This window comes from Micropterus dolomieu, linkage group LG17, assembly GCF_021292245.1.
Source record: "Micropterus dolomieu isolate WLL.071019.BEF.003 ecotype Adirondacks linkage group LG17, ASM2129224v1, whole genome shotgun sequence".
NCBI classification, from domain to species: domain Eukaryota; kingdom Metazoa; phylum Chordata; class Actinopteri; order Centrarchiformes; family Centrarchidae; genus Micropterus; species Micropterus dolomieu.
In genome coordinates, this window is record NC_060166.1 from 26392632 (window position 1) to 26401755 (window position 9124).

General features: G+C 40.5%; 1 protein-coding gene across 1 annotated transcript in view; it reads left to right on the forward strand.

Annotated features, from left to right (window-relative positions):
• Nucleotides 1-5718: 5718 nt before the first annotated feature.
• Nucleotides 5719-9124, forward strand: part of LOC123985918 (extracellular calcium-sensing receptor-like) — an 8038-nt gene continuing 4632 nt past the window's right edge. The window contains exons 1-7 of the mRNA XM_046073906.1: nt 5719-5843; nt 6026-6320; nt 6455-6541; nt 6783-7052; nt 7551-7757; nt 7865-8140; nt 8592-8819. Of these exons, the coding sequence (XP_045929862.1) occupies nt 5734-5843; nt 6026-6320; nt 6455-6541; nt 6783-7052; nt 7551-7757; nt 7865-8140; nt 8592-8819 (1473 nt within the window). The 5' untranslated portion in view covers nt 5719-5733. The remainder of the gene's footprint in view (nt 5844-6025; nt 6321-6454; nt 6542-6782; nt 7053-7550; nt 7758-7864; nt 8141-8591; nt 8820-9124) is intronic.

Here is a 9124-nt window from a genome sequence, read left to right on the forward strand (position 1 = left end):
AGTTCAAGATTACTTTCTTATGGGTCTGCTAGTCTTCAAACATCACTAAAGGATAACAACAGGGTTATTACTTACTAAACTCAGAGGCAAACACCGCTGCTCACTTAGCAAGGTTATTATTTAAACAGAATAAACACATTATAATGGAACCTTGCTTGGTTCGAGAAACAGGGGTTTTTATGGTCTCTCTTCTCTGCATTCCTGGCTTATCGCACCGGTTATCAGAGAATGAAATGGTGGTTTATGGCTCAGCCGTTCTGTGGAGAGAAAAGAGTCAGGTTGAGGCTGGAGGTGACCTGCTGGAGGGAGAAGGGGTCAGATCGCCCCCTTTCCTGTCCTGTGGACTGTCTTTAGTGACACCTTTACGGCTAGAAAGGTTCACTAAGACTCTTTGAATACACAATCCTTAAGCGATTCATTGTCTGATTGAGTCTCTTTCGGTCCTTACCAAACACCAGGCGATGTCTCTGGGTTTTACATGTGAAAAGGTCAACTCTCGGGGAGGGAAACTTCCCTCCCTCTTTTGACACCATCTGACCTTCTTTGAAGTGCGTCTGGTTGAGTTCACAACACTAACTTAATTATAATTGCAAACACACCCGCTCAGCTTCCATGACAAACAACTAGAAGACAGTTTAAATTGAGATACCATTGTTTTGCCGAATTGCCCTGTGCCGACTTACAGGGTACGTGTGTTCGTGCTGTGCTGTCCATAGCACTGAAACGAAGCACCATAAATGACCTTATGCTTTCCTTAGATAACGAAATAACTAACTCAATTATAATTGCAAACACAGCTGCTCAGCTTCCACAACAAACAACTAGAAGACTAAATTGAGATACCATTGTTATAAGCCAAGAACCATGACTTTTTTTTGCAGGTTGCAGTTCTTGCATTTGAGACAACCAACAAAACATCATCAGCATATAATGTGATTTTGAGGATTTTTGTGTTACCATGTTGATGACTATCATTGAGGTTCTGCAAGTGGCTCATTTGCATGAGCAAACAGTAATGGTGGGATGGGACAACCTTTTGAAGCTATCTCATTAACTACCATCACCATTGTTGTAGATTAGAAAAGTCTGAAGCACCTGCTAAAATCCTCTCAAACCCAAAATTTCTAATCATAGGGTATTTGGTAAGTATTTTCAGTCATATTTTTTCGGTGTTAAGAAAAATATGATTTCTCTGATGGGGCACATCTAGCTTAATGTTATATTAATAAGGGTCTCATCAGTGTTTCCCATTAATTAACGAGACTATGGCGGCCCACCATAGTCTAATTTGTTCCGTCCTAGTTTCAAAATGAACCTAAAATATTTTTAAACATCTCTTTAATATTACAGACCTCTAACGTTGTGGTTTGTGGGAACTGCTCCGCCTTGCTTTAAGCTCGCATGCTCACACACTTTGGCATCTGACTCGCAACCACTTTTCTTTTGAGGTAACTACGGTAACGTTAACGGTCTGTACCTGTCACTGGTTTGTGAGAAGGCGATTAAGCTAGCTGCACCTAAATTTGGAGCGCACACGTATTAAAGCCTTTATGGAAAAGTCAATGAAATGGACCAGTGCAAGTTGACAGGCAGGTTAGCGATTTTATCCTGTCAGTTTCTCACTTTACAAAGATAAGTGTTGCGGTATGAGAGTCCTACCGAGGATATGAAGTCTTCATGCTACGCAACACGAGAACCACATATAACATTATTTATCAAATTGGGTCGGACTTGATGAATTTAATGCGAGGAGGGTCCACATTTTTTCAATATAAGGTGTCTATACAGTATGGAAATAACAAAAGTGAGTACACCCGTAAGTGAAAATGTCCAAATTGGGCCCAATTAGCCATTTTCCCTCCCCAGTGTCATGTGACTCGTTAGTGTTACAAGGTCTCGTGTGAACGGGGAGCAGGTGTGTAAAATTTGGTGTTATTGCTCTCACACTCCCTCATACTGGTCACTGGAAGTTCAACATGGTACCCCATGGCAAAGAACTCTCTGAGGATCAACAGGTTCCACTCAGAACAGGCCTCGCCATGGTCAACCAAAGAAGTTGAGTGCACATGCTCAGCGTCATATCCAGAGGTTGTCTTTGGGAAATAGACGTATGAGTGCTGCCAGCATTGCTGCAGAGGTTGAAGGGGTGGGGGGTCAGTCTGTCAGTGCTAAGCCCATACGCCACACACTGCATCAAACTGGTCTGCATGTCTGTCGTCTCAGAAGGAAGCCTTTTCTAAAGATGATGCACAAGAAAGCCCGAAAACAGTTTGCTGAAGATAAGCAGACTAAGGACATGGATTACTGGAACCATGTCCAGTGGTCTGAAGAGACCAAGACAAACTTATTTGGTTCAGATGGTGTCAAGCGTGTGTGGCAGCAAGCTGTGTCTTGCCTACAGTCAAGCATGGTGGTGGGAGTGTCATGGTCTGGGGCTGTATGAGTGCTGCCGGCACTGGGGAGGCACACTTCATTGAGGAAACCATGAATGCCAACATGTACTGTGACATACTGAAGTGGAGCATGATCTAGGTCTCCAGACCTAAACCCTATTGAGCATCTGTGGGGCATCCTCAAATGGAAGGTGGAGGAGCGCAAGGTCTCTAACATCCACCAGCTCCGTGATGTCGTCATGGAGGAGTGGAAGAGGACTCCAGTGGCAACCTGTGAAGCTCTGGTGAACTCCATGCCCAAGAGGGTTAAGGCAGTGCTGGAAAATAATGGTGGACTTAAAATATTGACACTTCAGGCCCAATTTGGACATTTTCACTTAGGGGTGTACTCACTTTTGTTGCCAGCGGTTTAGACATTAATGGCTATCTGATGTGTTATTTTGTGGGGACAGCAAATTTACACTGTTATAAAAGCTGTGCACTCACTACTTGTGTGTACTCACTTTTGTGAGATACTGTATATTGCTATCTGATTGGTTACCCGTCACGAGCAGTGGAGCTGTGTGTTAAAGAGATGGCAGCCTATATTGAAGGTGCAATAAACATCAAAATTTGATGATTCGTTGATGTGTGTTGTGTCGTTCAAGGAATGTTTCGTTCATTTGACCTAATCTTGTATATGACTCAGAAGGAACGAGTAGTCTGAGGGAGTAATTCATTCATTTTCACGCATGCATAAATAGTCTTGGACTCTTACGTTCACTCATCACACGGCAGCTGCATGGGCTCCGTCAGCACAGAAAAAGGTATTGATTAGTTCACGACTCTCAACTGAGGGTCTCTAGGATTTAGTCGTTCATTTGTCACGTGACTGCTCCTGTGGAGCAGGAATGAACTAATTGTTTATCACTCACATGGGTCCTCCTCAGTCTTTCGTTCATTCAGCAGGCTGAGTTACTGCCAGCGCCAGAGAATGAAAGGCAAGTCGGTTGTCAGGTAACAGTCACTGGAATGACATTTTATATATCTATTTTGTTAGTTATGTTATATTTAATAAAGCATAACGTTATTACAGCGCAGTGAAATTGTGCTATAGTTTTAGCACAGCTATACCGTAACTTTAGTCCTGCTAGTGTTTACAGCTAACAGCTGATGAAAGTTGTTCTGGGTCCGCTCCACTTCAGTTCCCTGACGGAGGTTCTACCAGGCGCCGAATTACCTCCGAGGTAGTCTCCTCTCCAAAACAAACAAGCTGGTCATTTAAACATTAAAACACAGCCACATAGCAACATTAGCGTTAGCTCTGTGGTGTGTTTACAGCTAACAGATCCGGGTCCACCAGAGAACGCAACAAAACTTTTCCTTTTTATTTATCAACAGAACCATGCTGTTGTTTCACAGCCCTTGACTGTTGAACAACCTGGCAGTGTTTGAGAGCGATGTGCGCATGTTTGTTTCTCTCTGTCTGCAGAATCCGGACCTGATGTGGCCCATTATGCGTCCAGACCTGCCGAACCTGCTACGTTTATTTCTTTGTTCCTCTCTCTGTGCTGGAGTTCTTTTGAGAACTTGGTGACTTTATCCAGATTATTATTAAATTGGTTGAATTTTAATAAGTGTGTTTTATTCAAGCTTATTAAGCCTTGAATATACTAAGGAGCGGATGCGGACACGGACAGCTGCGGACTGCTTCTGTTTATACTACTTTCTGCAGTCAGCTTGGTGAACACATTCTACACATGTGCAGTAGATCGGTTGGTGCTCTGGTAGTGCTAGTTGGTGCGCAGACCAGGAGGCACGTGGACATCTGCACAGATGCTAGGTGTACCCCCTCTGATGACGATTTTTTCGTCACGCAGACCCTCGCGGACGCGGAAAGTATAATCCTTGCCTTACTTAAATATTTTCCCTGCAAATCTGATGTTAATATATAGATTTTACTCATGGATAGGGATGTTAGGCTACTGTATGAATGAACACGTTAGAGATATAATGATAGTAATTATAATTATATACATATATATAGCTGGTCTGGTTGCATACTCAGGAAAGATTGTGAAAATGGACAGATTTAGCCGGAGTAGTGGCGACTGAATATTGACAACATATTTCTGTGGTTTTTACATGGTTTGAATTTGGTTGTGGCCCCATGGGGCTTTAGAGAAAGATCAAGAGGTGAATTTGTGCATTATACTTTGTCAATTAAAGCAAGTCAGGCAGCCTTCCGAGTCTGTTTTTTAATCGCCCACTAGAGGGCTGCAGCGCCGCAATAACCAGCCTAGTTCAAATGAACGAAATGACACAAAAAAAGATTAGTTCATTTTAATGCACGAGATTTGATGACTCGAGTCTGTCAAAAGAGTGACTTATATAGTGAGCAGGATTTATATTGACAGTGACAGTGCAAAATGATATACATGTTAAACTGTAAAAATATAATATACAAGTAGTACATATACAAGTAACTAAGTGGATGTTTTGGTGTTAGAGGGTTTATTGACACTGGATGACTGATTTAAGTGTTTCAACCACCATCTGGCTCTAAAACATGCCGTCTACGATGAAGTGACCTGCTGTTGAATGCATCTAATACTACATGACTGTCTACAACTAGTACTTGCAACTTTGAGATTTACTATAAATACAACTTTTCGCATTTTAAAGAAGAGCTAGATAACTTTGTTTGGCAGGAAGCAGTGTTAGATTCTTGCAGTGCACGTTTACTTACATGTCCCCTCTGCTTTAATCATTTCCGACACGTTGACTGTAACTACAAACTAACGGCTTGCAGATATATTTTAGAATATGTTAAACGCTTTAGTTTAACTGTTCATTACAACGTTAGCTCCTCCACTGACAAACATGGCGTTAACTTTGTGGCTAATTTAGCAACGGGCAGTGTTAGCTGCTGAAAGTGATGTTAGAAAGAAGTGATGAACTGGAGAGTAATGATAGGACTGTTCGCTAGTACTGCCACACTGTTTCAGAAATAAATCTACAATCAAGTCTATCAACAGCGTAGTCTCCATGTGTTATATTAACATAATTAAGTAAATGTGTGTATTATGTCCTGCCCCCATGGTCTCTGCCCTCAGGATTAGTATCAGAAAGTATGCAAAGGGGATGACATAGCCCTGCATATGAAATTAAGTAACCTTGAAGAATGAAGAATAGACACAGTTGTGAAGGGAGGACTGCAGTCATGGGAGCTTTTCTTAACACATATTTCCTCTGGTGTGTGTATCATATCTTGTTGTTTTTCTCTTCCTCCTCTTTATTCTCTGCATCTTCCTCTCTTTTCTCATCTTGTAAATTACGGAGAAAGTTTAATCTTAATGAAATGCACAAGCCTGGTGATGTAGTTATGGGTGGGATGTTTGAGGTCCACTTCACCTCTGTCTTCCCAGAGCAGACATTTACCTCAGAGCCACAACAGCCCAGCTGCACAGGGTAAGTTTCAGCATGGATCTATGCTATTTATGCTGGATGTAATACCACTTTTCATGACAGCTTTAGTGATACAAAAATTGCATATAAAAAGTATATTATTGCAACTGTGTAATATGTTAATGGTTTAATTCTCATAGTGCCATATTTCTTTTAGTGGTTAATAGTGATATTTTGTGTGTTAGCTTTGACACTCTAGGATTCAGGCAAACCATGACCATGGCCTTTGCTATAGATGAGATCAACAACAACTCCAATCTGCTACCTAATGTGACTCTGGGATACAGTCTTTATGATAACTGTGGTGCACTTGTTATTGGATTCAGTGGTGCATTATCACTGGCAAGTGGTCGGGAGGAGCAGTTTCTTCTTCAGGAGAACTGCTTAGGGATCCCACCAGTCCTGGGGATTGTGGGTGATTCCTACTCTACATTTTCTATTGCCACCTCCAATGTACTAGGTTTATACAAAATGCCCATTGTAAGTTTCTCTATACTGTGTATGAATAATGTCATCTTTCAAAGTGATACATTGTTGAAATATGTAACTATTTTAACTGGGTCAGACATGCATGAGATGGTTAACTTGAATTTAAACTGTATGTTTCTCTATAGGTAAGTTACTTTTCCACATGTTCCTGCCTGAGTGACCGACAACGGTTTCCATCCTTCTTTAGAACAATCCCAAGTGATGCTTTCCAGGTGAATCACTATTACCAAGTTGACAACTGCAATTTTTCAGGCAGTACAACCAGCTTGTAAAAATTGTCCCTGGTGAAACAACTTTTATCTTTTTTCTTAATGGGATTATTAATTGAGATTCCTTTGTGAACATATGTATATAATATGATAAGATGTTATAACTGAAGTTAGTTGTATATGTAATTTTAAAAGAATGTACTTGTCTGTCCACTAATCCCTTCAGACCAATATATCCATTTAGGTGCGTGCTATGATTCAGATTCTAAAACACTTTGGCTGGACTTGGGTAGGCCTTCTGGTCAGTGATGATGACTATGGAAACCATGTTGCCCAATCCTTCCAATCTGACCTGGCTCAGTCTGGTGGAGGTTGTCTGGCCTACTTAGAGGTTTTGCCCTGGCACAGTGACCCAAATGAACTCAGGAGGATTGTGCATTTGATAAAGACATCAACAGCTCGTGTGGTCATGGTGTTTGCACATGAATTCCACATGATTCATCTAATGGATGAGGTTGGAATTAAAATATATTATTATTTAGAAATCCATGATTTTAAGAAACATAACATGATGAAGTTGTCATTTTCATGATTCAATCAAACAAAATTATCTACAACAGCAAATTTCAGGTCCAGCTGGCTCGTCATCAGGTCGAATTGTTTGATAATGTTAACTGTCTATGTGTCAAAGATTTCAACCTGTAAATGATTCAGCTGGATGATAACTGCTTGAAATATTTGAATACAATTGTGGGTTTCCATCAGTGTACAGGCACAAAATGACTGCTACCTAACAGTGAAAGGAACAATAAATTATTCTAATAAATCGATTATATTTCTTAGGGAAGCATACAAAAAAACGAAAGCCTATAAAAAGTAGTTGTGCATTTTGAAAGAGCTCAAAATCACTTTGTAGTAACTGTCCCTTTTTAAAATAGATTTTAATATACAGACCCTAGACAGAGGAATTGTTGTTGAAAAATCAATATATACAGTATAATGTAATGTACAGGTGGTGAGGCAGAATGTGACTGGCCAGCAGTGGATTGCAAGCGAAGCTTGGACAGCAGCTGCTGTGCTCCAGACACCACGCCTCATGCCGTACCTGAGCGGCACACTGGGCATTGCTATCCGTCGAGGAGAAATTCCAGGGTTCAGGGAATTCCTCTTACAAATACACCCTGACCATAATGGCAATGACAGCTATGGGAATAACATGGTAAGAGTTTAATCTTACAATGTGATCTACACTAGATAATAATAATAATAATAATAATAATAATAATAATAATAATATATTTCTGACAATCTTATACTGTATTTCAGGTGCGGCAGTTTTGGGAATCCACATTTCAGTGTATATTTGCACCACCTCCAGCAGGATGGGTGGAAGCTGGGGGAGCACTATGCACTGGACAGGAAGATCTAGAGAATGTGGAGACTGAGTTTTTTGATCTTTCTAACCTCAGGCCTGAGTACAATATTTACAAGGCTGTTTATGCTCTGGCACATGCCCTTGATGACATGCTGCAGTGTGAGCCAGGTAGAGGGCCTTTCAGTGGGCACAGCTGTGCCACTTTGCAAAGACTGGAGCCATGGCAGGTGTGATATCAGTTTACACTCCACCTGTTTATGTTTTGAAAACAGCTGCTACACCATGAGATACTTAATGAATGCAGTTTGAGTAGAGAATATTATGAAAAATGTATGTGGGTATTTATTATATCTACAAACGTAAAACACGTCACACTAGGAATAGCCAGAAAAAAACCATTATGTTAAAAAACAATTAATGACTGACTAATGCTATTAAACCAGTTAGAAAAAAACAACAGCCTGCATTTCAGGGTGTAAATACTTAGATAAAGATTTACAAAGATAGTCATTGTTTTGTTGCAAATCATCTGACAGTCTTTCAAACTTGTAAGACAACATTGAACTTAGAAAGATAAAAATGTCACAATCTTGTTGCAAGTTATTTAGCAATATAACCCCCTGGTTTGACAGCATCTTTAACACCAGTAATTTGTGTATTTTTGTCTATCATTTGTAGCTTGTGCATTATTTGCAAAAGGTCAACTTCACAACAGCATTTGGTGATCAAGTATCATTTGATGAGAATGGTGATGCCTTACCAATCTATGATATCATTAACTGGCTGTGGCTCCATGATGGAAGAACTAAAGTTCAGAATGTGGGTGTGGTTAAGCGGTCGGCCTTCAAAGTTGAAGAACTCACAATTAATGAAGACAAAATCTTCTGGAACTTTGAATCGAACAAGGTTATTATTGCTTTTCAGACACAATCCCCTCTTTTGGACTATAAATCCTAGCAATAATATTCAATTCAATTCAATTTTATTTATATAGCACCAAATCACAACAACAGATATCTCACAGCGCTTTTCATAAAAGAGCAGGTCGGAAGGGTGAAGGAGAGAGGGAGAGAGAGGGCAAGAGAGGAACAAAGAGAGAGAGGGATGGAAGGTGAGAGAGAGGGGAGGGAGGCAGCCTACACAATATACACACAGAGGTACAGACAGTAAAGGTGATGTTGCTAAAGACTAAATGAAAAATGGTACAGATA